General features: G+C 47.8%; 1 protein-coding gene across 1 annotated transcript in view; it reads right to left on the reverse strand.

Moving 5' to 3' along the window:
* The window catches only part of GRIP2 (glutamate receptor interacting protein 2), a 103,441-nt gene that overhangs the window by 6,228 nt on the left and 82,432 nt on the right, over positions 1 to 14,781 (reverse strand). The window contains 6 exon segments of the mRNA XM_040568428.1: positions 145 to 269; positions 272 to 380; positions 4,138 to 4,258; positions 7,223 to 7,376; positions 9,736 to 9,912; positions 11,120 to 11,259. Of these exon segments, the coding sequence (XP_040424362.1) occupies positions 145 to 269; positions 272 to 380; positions 4,138 to 4,258; positions 7,223 to 7,376; positions 9,736 to 9,912; positions 11,120 to 11,259 (826 nt within the window).

A 14,781-nucleotide genomic window follows, 5' to 3' on the forward strand; every position in this document is an offset into this window, starting at 1 on the left:
GCACACCTTGGTCAGGGGCAGCTTTGGCAGGGAACATTTACCAACAGTCCCTTTGAACAAAGGATGTTTTCTACAGGGTTGCAAAACACCAGCAGCTTTACCATCGAGGGGGGCCACAGCCAGACCAACCCTCGCTACACAGACCTTGTGAAACTCGAGGGGGGTAGGGGACATGATTTCCTGCATCTCCTTCTCCATCTTCTTCATGTCCAGGTTCCTCTCGTTCTTCTTGGCAGGGGAGCTGCTGCCCTCGGTCTGTCCGTCATCACGCCGGTGTTGGCTTTCCTCAATGGGCTCAGTCCCGATGGGTTGACAGAGTCCAGGAGCAGCTTGCTGCCCTCCAGGCCCAGGTTGTGTACGCTCCCCGTCATGATGGACGCCTGTAGGGCAAGGGCACAAAGTCACTCAGCTGAGCTGGCAGCAGGAAGGGACGGACCGCGTGGCAACAAAATTGGCAGAAAAGACAACAGGGGGGCACTCTGGTTCTTGTTAATCAGAAAGGTAACGACCAGGAAGCTCTTTCATTTGGCTGTAAGAGCCATTTTCAGATGGAAGAAGCATCTGTGGAGTATCTCCTATCCAGCTCCCCATGGCAGGGGGTCGGAACTAGATGGTCTTTAAGGTTCTTTCCAACCTGAACCATCCTATGATCTTTTTGATGTCCCCTTCTACACAAACAGGGACAGGCAGGCCTCATCTGGGGATCTTTTGGGATTCAAGATGGATGAACATCCTGATCTTGGGGCTCCCAGAGGGACTGGTGTCTGCCTGGATCTCCAGCCTACGTCGGTGTGCTGCAGCTCCCCGTCAGCATCGCCCCTGCTGGCGAGGCCCCAGGAAGGCCATACTTCGGACTCCACAGAGCCCAATTCAGCAAGAAATTAGAATTTTATCTGTCAGTAAATGGGAGCCTTCACTGAGTAAAACTGAGTTAAAATATGAAATTAAGTAGTATTTAAGCCTGGTCATCCTTGATAACATCCATTAAATGATGCCCCTAAGTAGATTCGACTCCATTTTGCAATGCTTTTCACTAATGAGATTACATTGATCAAAGCTAACGAAGGAGTCAAGAATCCAGTCTGCGGAACCTCAGCTGGCTCCAGGTCCCAGAGCCCACTTAAACGGCATAATGAAAGCCGTCATCATTTCAAAGTTCAGGCTCCAAGGGTCTGCAGCCCCATTAAATGTCAAAAGGTAGAAGAAAGAGAAGGAAAGGTAGGGAGCAGATAGCAAAATTCAGCAGTGCTAAATATGGCAAGCCAAAGAGCAATAGCTCCTGTGCACAGGGGAAATACCATCTAACTAAACCTCTAATCACAGCCCTCTGGCTCTTTGCTCCAAGCTGGAACAAAGGCAAATAAAGCAGATTCGGGTGGCAGTAATGAAAATGCCAGCACTACCCTTTTAGCTTGTGAATTTCCTAGCACTTGCCAGGTCCTCCTGAAAAAAATGACTTAATCACCTTGAGTTTGGACAAAACTCAAATACCTGCTACCCACTGGAAGGATGCTGAGTTACCACATACGTGGATTAACAAACGCTGTGTTGTGCAGCCAGCCAGGGTACATTCGTTCATTGACCTCAGGCAGCCTTGGACCTCCCGAGGACACCGTGCCACACCGACACCGGCACTGCAGGGCCAGGGAGCAGACCAGAAAGATTCCCACTCTTACTACTGACTTTGGTCAGGACTTCTTTTACCCGAGACCTTCAGGGTCCCAAACTAACATGTGATGTCTCTAGCAATTCAGCTACATTCTCACTGCCATTCTCACTGCCACCATCACCTGTGGGAAAGTTGGCTTGGGCAATTTTTGGTAAGAGCCCCAAGCTGCAGCAGAACTGCGGCAGCTCAGCACTTGACAGAGGCAAGAGAAATCCCAAATCTACCTTCCCTAACATTAGGGCATCCCTGTCATCCACCCCAAGTGTTCAAAGGGCATCAGGCAGGTATCTCACGAGTACCAGGCTCCTGAATTTTAGCTATCTTAGGGCTTCTTGCATGACTCTTGTTCTTCTTCAAATGTAGAACATGAAGGATCAGATTTATGGAGAGAGAGAAGAGAGACCTGACATCAAACCACAGAGCTCGGGAGTTGGGGCTTAGAAACCTGCAATACAGCAAGAGCCCAGAGAACACCGCACCTCCCACACCATGCCTCGTGGAGGACAGTCAAACAGACAAAGATGAACAGGTTACTGGTACATTGGATTCAGTAAAAGGTGAGCTGAAAGCCATCAGACTTCTGCTACAAACACCGCATTTCCCTTTGTCCCCAGAACTTTCCAAAACATTCTAAAAATGTGCTAAATTCACCAAATCCCTAGAGGTGTTCATCTTTTTGTAAAATTTCTTTGCATTTTTAAAAGCACTGCTGTAATTGCCAAAGCTCCAAACAGCATGACTCAAAAGCCCACACATCCCCGCACCACGGATCTCTGGAAAGTCATGGGCAGAAAGATTATTTTCGCTATCCTGGCATTTCACAGTAGCCAAACAAATCCCTTTTTTTTCACATTAAGATCAGCCATTACACAGAAGGGAAACATCTCTGCATCATTTCAGAGAGGTACTTTTCCTTAAGTAGCCACTAGCGGTTCAGAGAGGCTGATAGCAGCTGCCTCAGCTCATTTCTAAATAAATCCAGGTCCAGGAGATAATTGATCAAGGGGAGAAGTTACAGTTGGTGGGGGTTTTTCAGGTTTTGTTTTTTGGGTATTTAAGTCAGCCTTCTTAAACAGTTAAGACAACCAATAACATCGCTTCATGCTTCAGCACAACATATGTCATTGAGATTTCTCCCCCTCTTACAATTGCTAATGATGAAGCAGGAAGAAGAATTAGCAAGTCCCTTATCACTTGTGTTTTCACAGACAGACCAAACCAGGACTTTCTTTTTCCACCTCCAAATATTCAGAAGCTGACTTTTCTCTCTGAAGCCCAAGCAATATGCAGTTGTGCATAAAAGAGCAGACTGCAGAGAGACAATGGAGACCTACCCCATGGGATTTGGGGTTGTACCCCTCTGTAACGGGCATCCTCTGCTGGCTGAAGCAAGCACACAGACCTGAGATGCCCAGAGACCACCTCCAACCCAAAATCTGTGTTATGACGCTGGAGCAGCCAACACAGTCCAGCAGCTGGCATCTCTCCAGGCACCTCATCAGACCTTGCATGGGGACGCCATTCCTGCACGACGTGCCAGAGCAGCACCCACCACTTTTCAATCTCCTCCCTGCTCCTCCAGCCTTAGGGAACTACCTTGGCCACCGATCACACTTTTGGGCTGATGGAGGACACAACCTAGTGAGCCTTCCCCAGCCCTCTGTACCCAGAAAGCTGAGGGAGAGAGGAGCTCCCTGGGTCCTGTTCCTCCATGCAGGCTGTGGTGGGAGCCAGGGGGCCTGTGGCTGGGTCCTGCTGGGCAGGTTTAGTGCCCGCTGCTCTGCAGTCTCAGGGGAGGTTTTTATTTGCATCCCACAGCTCAGAAATGCAGGCTCCCCGACCTATAACCGGACACAATAACATGACCTACAAAGCATTTTGGATAAAGAAAAGAGAAAGTGGCTTGTGAAGAGAGGAAACACCTTTATTTGCAGGAAGCAATCACTTTCTCAGATTTTTCCAGAGGAAGGCTGGCTGAAAAGCTTCCAATTACCCATTTTACTGAAACAGTTTCCGGCAGAGCAACAGCTGAATGCAAAACGCATGTTGAGCCTGTCTGTATTTGGAGTAAGCCAAGGCTTCAGTCCCAATGGGCTTTTGGGGGCTCATTTTGCTTGGCCTCTAAGTGCATTTGACAGACACTATCTCCCCAAGTTGAAGGCTTACCGTTTGATAAGGAAGGTTTGCCAACAGTCACGTGCAGATTGTTGGCCAGCAACAGTTTGCAAAAAGAGCGTGGAGTTACTGGTGGGTAATTCCTCGGCTCAGGGGAAAAGTGCACGCAAGTAACTGTCTAATGAGATGTAGTTATCCATTAGCACAGCTCCTGAAATGGATTAAACTCGAACCCTTCCTCACACCACTGGCAGCACAGGGATGCTATGGGCGAATAACATGTCCGGGGAAACAGCTCAGCATTTAAGTCAAGAGCAAAATAGATCAGCAGCAAATTCAGAAAAGTGATTTACCTCAATCTCCCTCAAAAGTTCAGACTGGCCGCATGTTTCCAAATCCTCCAAAGCTTCTCCAAAAACACGCCAAAAACTATCCTCGTGAGTGGTCTCAAGGCCATTTTGGCGGTTGGGGTATCTGTTGTAACGTAGGAACCAAACATTGTCAGCACTCTTCTGCAGCGGGATGAAAGCCGCGAGGCTACAGCAAGTGTCTCACCAGTAAAAGCAGAGACTTGAAGAGTCTTCATATACAAAAGCAAACAATATGAACTTTCAGACAAGAGTCCGAATACGAGACCTCCATGCATTTACTAACGGGGCAAGTGTCCTTCAAAGGAAATTAAGTTGGTGTAGTAATGTCAAAGTTCAAAGGGTAAATTAAAAAGTGCCTGTAGGAAGATTGTAGGTTTAGGAAGACGTTTTGGTGAAATAGAGAAGTGAAAGAAAAAAGGATGCGTTATGGGTAAACCAGGAGCCTCAGAGACTGTTAGTACAAAGGCTGATGGGATAGAGCTCAGATCTGAGACACAGAACACCTGAGAAGAGAGAGAAAAACACAGAGGGTAACAGACATGGTGAGAAAATGATAAATACATTAGGTATCTATGAGAGTAATAATGCAAAGGTGTATATAAAAATGATTGCCCTAGGCTGGACAAGTAAACACATACTACAGCAAGCAATATCGACAGTGTCAGTGCATAACCCATTCAAACCGAGTTTCATTTGCTTGGGGATGACCAAGGAAGTGAGCTCTTACATTCAGGTCTCTCTGTGCTACATGAGTCATTGAACCCACAGCTGTGTACAGATTGTTACCAGTTCTGTCTACAACAGAGAACGAGGACAGTGATAACCTCTCAAGCTGGTGCAAACATGTGTTAATGTGAGCACTGCATGTGTCCCGCTGGGGAGTCAGCGATTTCCCACCCAGCGGTTTCGGTGTCTCTTATCTCTGACCACAAAGTCAGGTTCAATTCTTGGACTTCTAAAGCAAACAACAATTAAACATGCTGAGTCCTTCAAACAAACTAGAGAAGTAGGTGACACTCTTGTCCAGCCACTGCTTACTGAACGCCGGGCACTGTGAAACCTGGATCATCAGTGTTCAGGGTAACGGGAGCCTCTTAAAGGAAACTGTCTGTGGTGTTAAATCAAAATCACAATAAATCCACTAATGTATCATAGGGAGATACCCCAGGGGGGCAGTGACATTAGAACAGCCTTAATGCATCTTCCATGTATCTTATGCAGAGCTGCATGGACAAGGCTCCACCTCTGCAACATCTGGCAGGTCCCTGCATGGCACAGCGGGCATCAGTGCTAACAGGAGGGGACACTTACCCACCAGGGCCACTTAGCAAAGTCAAAACATTTTACTTGTCTACAAGTCAAAGAGAGCTTAGCTTCAATTAGACATGTAATAACTCCTTGGGATAGTACAGAACTCTTTTTCCAATCTGTATTAATAGCAAAGTCTTCAGCACTTGCTTTTCATCCAGTGGTTTAAATGGCAGTTTATTGCAGGCAGAACCTCAAACACACATACTTTTGTTCCTTGGTTGGGATCATGGCCTCCTGGAGAGTGGTTATCTGACACGGCTTATTTTATTTTAAATTAACCCCCTACCTTTCATCAGAATCAGCTTGTAAAGCAGCAGCCTTAACACCAGGCAGAGAGGTCAAAAAAACACCCAGCAAGACTTTATAAAACAAACCCAAATTTCCCCCATAAGGAATTTTCAATTCTTTCCCCTTACTCATTTCCTTCCTCTGCTCCCAGGTTTCCTAAGAGGCAAATGTCCCTTCCAGTTACAAGTTTCTTGCCTCTCAGATCAGCAATATAACAAACACGCCCAGGACTCGGATGAATCAGTACAGGTTCTCACACCACCAGGTCAGCAGGATTTTCCAGGCTAAAGGCAGCTGCAGTTAGAGACATTTTGTTTTTCTCCCTAATAATAAGGGCTCAGCAGCATGAACCGTTTCACTTGCACTTTGATATCAGGGCTCGGAGCCCTCATTAGGGACACGCGGGGCTTCGAGGGCTCAGATTTGCTAACTTCAGCTGCCAGCGGCCTCGCTGGGAAGGCCGAGAGATCAACGACCTCTGCGAGCCGGCTCTCGCTGAGAGGCAAAACAAGAACAAAGTCTCAGCCGCTGCCAGCCTTCCTGCCAGTTTGATCATCTTTAAATAGGTGGAAATGGCCATGAGATGTTCTAAGGGTTTTGTTTTGACAAACAAAAATTAAGGAAAAATAATTAAAAAAAAAAAAAAAGACCCGACAGTAACAACACGACACACACGACTATGGGGACTCTGGAGGATGTCGAGGGAAGGGTTAGTTATGAAGCGACGAGGCTTGGCTACCGTGTGTGGTTCAGTGAGGGACAGCCTCTGGCCAGGGCAGATCCAGCAGGGTTTTCACCCAAAGAGAGGGGCAGCTGCAGCCTCCTCCGTGTGCTTGGGTGGCCTTGCAGGATTTCTCCCACTCTGGCTGAGGTAGGGGATTAGCTCGACCATGCTCACTTGGCATGGTTTTGTTTGTGTGTTGGAAGGGCCGAGGTGTGATGGAAAGAGAGATCCAGCCACACCTTTGGGAGATTTTAACATGGACATGCAACCTCATACCGGTCCTACAAGAGCTTTGGTTGGTCTTTTTGGCTTTGTGGCACCAAGGTGCTGTGAAGCTGCATCCTCACTCATCGTGTCTGGCCAACACAACGGAGGACAGCCCTGGCCATGACTACTTATTACAACACCTAAATGATGAAAGTACTGCAGCCTTTCTATGGCAGGAGTAGGAGACATGGTAAGAACCTGTGGTCCATGCAGCTGAAACTGCCCTAACTCCAGATATAAATGTCACCTGGCCATGGCAGATGTGCCACAGAGCTATGCCCAAGGCAAGCTGGCAATGTGGCGGTGGTTTGACAGAGGAGACCAGCACCCCAGCACCCCACCCCACAGCTGCCTGATGCCAAGATGGGGGCATCAGTGGCCGTCCCCATCTCTGGCCGATTCAATCCATGACATTCAGTGTCCTTGCACCCTCACGTTTGCAGAAGGCCCCATCTGCCTCCTCCCTCCCCTCCGTACCTGCTGGGCTTGTCCCAGTCGTCTTCACTGAAGCTTCCATCCATGTAGGGGTAGTTTTTCCTGGGGTCCCCAGGAGGGGTGCTGCTCTTTTGCCTGCTGTGTCTCCATTCATGTGGATGAAGGGCAATGCCCGCAGCCTGAGGTATGTACGTACCTAGGGAAGGCAAGCAGCGGGGATAAAGAGGTTAAAACCTGGTTAGAAAACTGAAATGGAGTAAATCACACTGAGCCAGGACAGTTTCCTTCCCCAAAACCCAAACCTGAGGCCATCTGGATTACACTCCACTTCTAGTTCAGTCTTTCAAAAGGGGATATTCTTCACATCTCTTCTTGCTTTAACCAAACCAACTTCTCACGATTAAATGGACTGTTAATGTGAAACCAGACAAATTTTACTAAGTTTGCCCCCAAGGATTTTCCCATACTGCAAATCCCAGATGCAAATCCGACACTTGTCACAAGGTCTCCAAGTCTCACGAGGAGCTGCCTGGACAGAAACCTTCCAAAACAGAGCATTCCTCAGCAACGTCAGTGCCATCTGCAATGAAAATAAATCTCCCGAGTCCCCTGCCTACCTCCTCCTGCCCATTCAACATTTCAGAGAAATCCCCACAGCCCTTCCAAGAAACATCATGCACTTCCATCACACGCTGTGCCAAACGAACAGGAAGAGGTAACGGAGAAACACATAATTAAGGGAGACTTGACCTCCCAAACAGCTGAGAGCATTGGAAATACCCGAAGACATTGCCAACGGTTTCTTTGAAAATGCCAAGGCCTGTTATTTCACTTAGCTGAGTGTTTCCTCTGTGTGTTTTTAAAAGGTTAGGCTGCTCTGGAGAGAGCCCCAGAAAAGGGCCTGCCAACATTTTACAGCAGTCGGGAGCATTTGCTGTTTGCCAGAGCAGGAAAACAAGGTCCCTGGGTGCAGGTCCCTGCAGTCAGCAGGCAGGAGGCTGGGGCTGGGCACAGGGGGCCAGGGACCGCAGGGACATGTGTGTGGAGCTGTCACTTGGATGCCATCGCTTCCACCGCCTCCTTCCCGAGAGAAGGGCTGGATCCCTGGGATTCAGAGCCACCTGGTGGCATGTTCCCACCAGGCCCAGCACAGCTCCCTTGCTCAAATACTTGCCTGATTGGTTTCCTAAAGCTGTGGATGAAATTAAAACCCAGGAGGCTGCAAAGCCTCATCTGGGGGTTTCCATTTGGAGAGTAAACCCCAGACTCAGTGTTCCCCAGGACATCCTGCCTTCCCTACCCATCCCACAAGCAACCCTGAGTCTCCTTCTCACTGACCCTAGCATCCCTCTTCCCAGCCAGCACTAGCACACTGCCACACAGCAAAGTGCAGTTACTGGAAAGATGAGACAGCCCCTGAAGCAACGTTGTCAGCTACGGATGTGGGGTAACGGCATCAGCCCCACTCCTGGCAACTCTGTGTTCAATCACTTGCCCTCAGTTTACAGGTAAAAGCAATTGCTTTGCTAAATCCAGTGTCCGATTTGTGTTAACATCCAATTAGATGGAGAAGGATGGCAGCATTAGCAAGGCCAGGGGATTCCTTCTTAACAGAGCTTCCTGTCGCAAAGGCACTGCCAAATTAAGACTTCAGACCTAGGAGGATGCAGGCACGGTGGAGGTGAGATGCTGGCACAGTGCTATCCTTTCAGTTTTTCTAAGTCAGACTGCAGTAAGCACAGGCAGACACCTTGCTCAGTACACTGAAAGCACTTTGCAAGACCGCTCCTGGAGCACTCCTCCTTGTTTTCACATAATATTCAGGACAGCAGTCTTTTCACCAATTTCCTTTTGCGGAGTTGATTCAGGGTTTTGTTTTGTTTCAACACGGGCTAATAGTAACTTACATCACTAAATCTGAACTGGAATAACTATTTTCCAGTGCTTTCCTCCAAGTGAAAATCTATTCCCACGACTAGAGCATCCTCTATCCCAATTCCATATGTCCGCCAGAAACCACAGCTGAATAAACCTGGCCTCCAAGACACATGTTCATCTGATCACTCACTAGAGAGTTAGAGATCCTTTCTTGCAGTATTACCTTAATTATTTTGTTAAGTGAGTGCTTCTAGTCACAAGACGTTCTTGGGGATTTTAAAACATCCTGAAGAGGATTAATACATTCTACATGGCCTCTCTGGAGAATTAAAAGTGAGCTATGGGCCAAATATTTTTTAAGACATATGGACAGTAAATACTTCCCTGGATTACGTGAATTATGAAGTGTTATAACGGTTTTGAAAATGCTGTGAACAATACAATGCCATATAAGCCAGAAGAAACATGCCAATAAAAACCTAAAATATATATATATAACTCAGAGCACCACATGAACACATTTTAAAATACATTTTGTTCCTTGCTGAAAGCGAGAAGCTGTGCAAGTGCAGTCAGACCACAGTCTTTGGCTCATGTTTAGTCTCTAGACAGACTTGGATGATCAGTCTGTCTTCGCCTTGGGCCAGAGACCCGTGAGAAAAGACACCCTGTCTTACCTTGGCTTCCATACCCAGCATCAATGCCAGAGCCATCCCAGGACTCCATAGCACTGTCCACGCTAGGAATTGTGGTTGAGTATATCTCAGAGAGCTTGCTAGTTTTCTGGGAGTCTGTCAGTTCATCTTCAGGGTCACTCACTTCATTTATACTCCCAGACTTCTTGGGATAGGGTTCTGAAATCAGAATAAGCTGCTTTAGCAGGCACAAAGAACAAGCCTCAGGGAAAGGCTAAGGTAGACGTGGGAGCAAGCCCAGGTACAGTACGTGTCCTGAAGAACCTCTTCAGCTCTTCAAAAGTAACTGGGAAAGTCCTATGCATTACAGTTAAAAGCCATACTCTTATACCAAGCTGAAGGAAAAAGAAAAAAAAAAACCTCTGAGTTTTTAGCTCCTTCTATTCCAAGAAGCCTCCATTTTTCTAAGTTTCAGCAAGATTCCCATGACAACACAACCTGGTCCCAAACTACCACAGCTGAATTTGTAACGCTCCGTTCAAGACAGTACAACCTCGGATCAATTCAGGGTTGATCACCACCTCCCCAAGAGTCTCCCATGCAGTCTCAAGACAATGGTGGAACTCCTGGATCTGGTATTTTGAGGCTGAATTTCCCCTGATTAGTGATTGGAAAATTGAAAGCTGAATGCGGATGATGAAACTCAGGCCTTCCCTTTCATTATTTTAGTAATAATAGGCCTTTATTATCATTACGTCAAATTCCCTTTCAGGCAAAAGCTATACAAGGAATTCAGCTCAAGCATTCTTGTACTGAATATTTTAAAGTACTCATTGATTAGATATCCTGTTAGCCATCCACACCCTGGATCTCCAGCTTGCAGAACATTAGCTGGGATAAAGAGGCCCTTTGAAAGTCTGCATTTTGTCAATGAGGACAGATTATCTTACCAAACAAAGGCCAGTGTTCTAAAAGTCCCAATTTTCCGACCATTCAGAAGATTGCTCATCACGATTAACTCAAGATTACCTTGAAATTTCAATTACACCTGCTTCATTCTCAGAATGATTAACACGTCTCCAACTGGCACTTGCGCGTCAATTATTTCAGCAAGTGGCCGTGACAGTGCTAAGTGTCAGCAGGGGAAAAAAGAGTATTTCAGAGCAAGGATCAAGACACTTGGCTTCAGGAAGTGAGTCTGAGGTTTCTTGAAGAGGGATCAGTTCCCAAATTCTACTTCTGATTTGCTAGGTTGCCTCTTCCTGCCTAGTCTTCCTCTATAGCTGCATTGCTATACGTTTACCAAACTGCTTTGAGATCTACAGAAATGTTATGATTAAGAGTGATACTACTTTTCCAGAAGCAACACAGACATCCCACGGGCCACTTGCATCCCCCCCACCCCAAACCAGGTTCCCCAACTCACTTTCCATCTGTTTCTTGATCTTCAGAGTTACTGTCTCCCCCGCCATCTGCAGCAGGTGGATGGCTTCGCTCAGTGGTTTGCCCTTGAGGCTCACGTTATTAATTGCTAATATTCGGTCACCGACATGGATGGCTCCAGTTCTGAAGAGAAAGGGTGCTGTTAGAAAGCTCAGAGAGGCAAGCTGCCTCAGGCCATTTAATTCTCAGCACTTTAAACATGTCTCAAGCTCCCCTTGCTATGCTGTATACTCCTGACCATCACCTGTATATGTACATACATATATGCACACAAATGTATGCACACCTTGGGTCCCAGGCCCCTCAGTAGCTGGGACTTCAGGCCAACTTACATTTGAAACTCTTCAAAGCCATGAGGATTTATATGGTAAAAGCACAAGCACTTCCAGTGTGAGATACCTACAGGTCGTCACACACGGAACTGATGGGCATGTTTCACACCGATGGACAGAATTATGAGACAAAGCTAAATGAACAAACAAACAAAACCCCAGCCCAACACACAGACTGTGAATGCAAACATGAGCTGAGCCAGTTGTAAATCAGCTTACGATATCTTTTAAGTCTCCCCCATGCAGCTAGACCACTGTGCCACATCCCAGCACTGACTTTTGCTCTCGGATAAATAAATCCTTAGGTTCAGCAACAGCCAGGAATGAACTAACAAGTCACGGCAATTCTCCTCCTCCTCCATCCTTCCCCCGGCATCTGCCCACAAACATGGTCTCACTCTACCTCTCCCCGTGTTTGCTGCACTGCTCAGGGAAGAGCAGGCAGGGCAGGACATGCTCATTGCCAGATCTGGCAGCCAACACAGGACCTTTCGCTCGCTGCTGGCTGTGCTGTGCTCACCACACATGCACTCCAGCTCCCCAGTGCCAGCACACGAGAGCAGCAATCCTCTCCTCCAGCACCGCTACGAGGTTTAGCTAACAGGTACCTCACATGATCAAGGCAGCAGAAGATGCAAATCTGCATGGTCATATCTTTTTGCCCACGGCAATGTGCCTCTCTCCAAGCTTGTATCTAGTCCAAAGTGGACTGCTGCTCCTGCAGAAATGGGATTTGATATACTATCACAGGCAAAAGAGCTACTTGTCTTTCCCCCAGATGTGGAACTTTAGCAGGAATGCTGCTGTGAAACATCTACTGTATGTAAATGGAACCAGGAAACGTAGCCAAACAGCAGACAGAACTGATCAGCCTGCTGCTGCTGCTAAGATATTCCGACAGGTTGTCACGATGGTCCCGACCAGCCACTAGATGTCCGTCTTGTCCCATTCAAATCAGCCTTAAAAAGCCCTCAGGGAAAACTTGAGTATTCAAATAAATTATAGATTGCACTGCAACCAGAGTATGTCTTAAAAGTTTCATCCACGTAGTCAAAAAAAATCAAGCTTAACTGCTGACACTTTAAATGCGATCTTGTGCTGGCTACAGTGGCTTAGATTTTAGGTTCTCCTGCTGTAGCACTGAAGCAGGAACTGATCTTTCATGGGGGCACATCTCTTCCCCACCGTGACAGGCCAACCGACCACCTCAGAACAACACAACTGCTCTGCAGAAACCATGAGACTCCCTCAGCAGGGAAAACAGAGAAGCTGTTAAAGAGAGGTACCATTCAGCCAGGCGTTCCCTTCTGGGGAAAGTAAATCAAAGTACAGTCCCCCCAGCTGTCCATCTCCAGGCACTCCACTGGGGACAAGCACGCAGAAGCCAAACAGGAGTGTCAGAGAAAGCTATTTCTAGCAGACAACCCCTGTGCCTCTCCATCATCACCAGCAGGCCTTGATTCACCTCAAACAGCCTTAGGAGCTGCACGCTCCATGCCCCTTCTTGCCCGACCGACACTAGAAAAGCAGAATTGAGCAACAGGTAAGGTTAAAGGAGAAAACGGGGCTGCAAGCACTCTCCAGAAAGTGCTAGAGGAGAGGTGACTGCATGCACGTGGCAGGGATTTACCTGGGGCATGGGCAGTTCCAGCATCCCTTTTTCCCCTTGTAAACATGGTCTGGTGCTGAGCGCTCCTGGACAAAACCTTCTTGCAGCCACCCACATCTATTTGACCAGGTGGCATTAGAGGAGACTGCTGAGCCCTTAAAAGCACTTTAAAATGTCAGCGATTGCTGAAAATTGCTCCCAGAGAACCATTAAACCTCGACCAGAATTGAACAGTATTGGCCCTTTCCCCAGGAAGGAGGAAAACAAGTCCCATGGTCAAGGGTAAAGCCACAGGCACTGAAGAAGAGGAAACAGAGACTATGTGGGAGAGAGCCATCACTTGACACTAACCCAACAGCCTGAGCTGCCTCCGTACGGTCCTATAGGACGGGACACATACAAGGGGAAAAATGCTCAAGGTCAAGATAAAACCCAAGTCATCTGCATCTGAGGCTTTTCAGCTTAGACAGCCTGTCACCCGCTGTGACAGACGTGTGACAGCTCCTAGAGGACACCCTGCCTTCCCCAGCACCAAGCGAGCGTCTGCCGGAGCCGCAGTGCAGACCTTCGCCTGTGCCTCTACAGGTATGGCCCGGAGTGTCCCCCTTATCAGATGCCAGGACCCAGCCCACCCCACACTGTCGCTGCTGAAACATGTGCTTTGCTCCAGGAAAAGCCAGGCGCAGCTTTGGGTTTAACTCCTGACCTTCAGAAACCTGTCATGCCCTTCAGAGCACGGGTAAAAGGGTGCCTGTGGCACAGAGATGGGTAGTGTTGACAGGAAAGGGACAAACTATTATAAAACTAAGAACACCCCTCTTCCCTTGACAAGGTCAAGCCACTCCTTTCTGCTACTCCCAGGAGAAAAATGTGCACCATCTCAGCAGAAAAATATGCACGTTCCTGCAGGCAGGCTTCATCCCAGTGCTCCTCACCCTCCCTGAAAGAAGCCTGGAGAAATCCCCACACTGCGCTGTCCCCGCACTGTTCCTCTGTGCAGGCACTGTTATTCCTCAGCCTGCTACAGTGAACGTGCTGAATGGCTCTGTTGCTCTCCTCAAAAGGCTTTTCATTCCTTGCTGCGTGCCAGTTCCTGATCAAAATTCAATAGCACCGCAGCACTTGCCTGCACTACTTTTCTCCGCAGAGCAATCGCTGATGTGCATCCAAGTTCGAAGGAGGAACAGCCACAGCACTGCAAAGGGAACTGAGAGCAACAAGGGTACAAAACCATCTACTGATGCCTGACAGCATCTGGGTTTCCTGTCCTGAACTTCTCTTGCGCTGGGCTGCAGGTAGAGTGCAGGACTGCTATGCAGAAAAGCCTCGGATACTCCACTGCTGGCATTTTCTAGTGAAAAAAAGACTGAATCCTACAGAGTGGGCAGTGACACAAAATCCCCAAAGAGAAGAACCACTAATGACTGAGCTCATCCCTCTTCTTTGCTTCTTACTCGGTTTTCTGTACCAAAGGAAAGCAGTGGAAATGTGCAGCACTGTACGTGCTAAGAGCTCGAGGAATCCGCGGCAGAAAAACGCACTGAGCTGTGTTACTGTTCAGCTCAGAGGGAGCTTGGCCTTGAACCAGAAAGAAGCAAAAGGGCAGATCTGAAGTCAAACTTTGCCAAGGTCTAGCACTTCACACCTATTTGTTCAGAGGGTTTTTGCTGCCTGTTAGACAGCACAGGGTAAGGCAGCCCTGTG

The sequence above is a fragment of the Cygnus olor genome, chromosome 10, assembly GCF_009769625.2.
Source record: "Cygnus olor isolate bCygOlo1 chromosome 10, bCygOlo1.pri.v2, whole genome shotgun sequence".
NCBI classification, from domain to species: Eukaryota; Metazoa; Chordata; class Aves; order Anseriformes; family Anatidae; genus Cygnus; species Cygnus olor.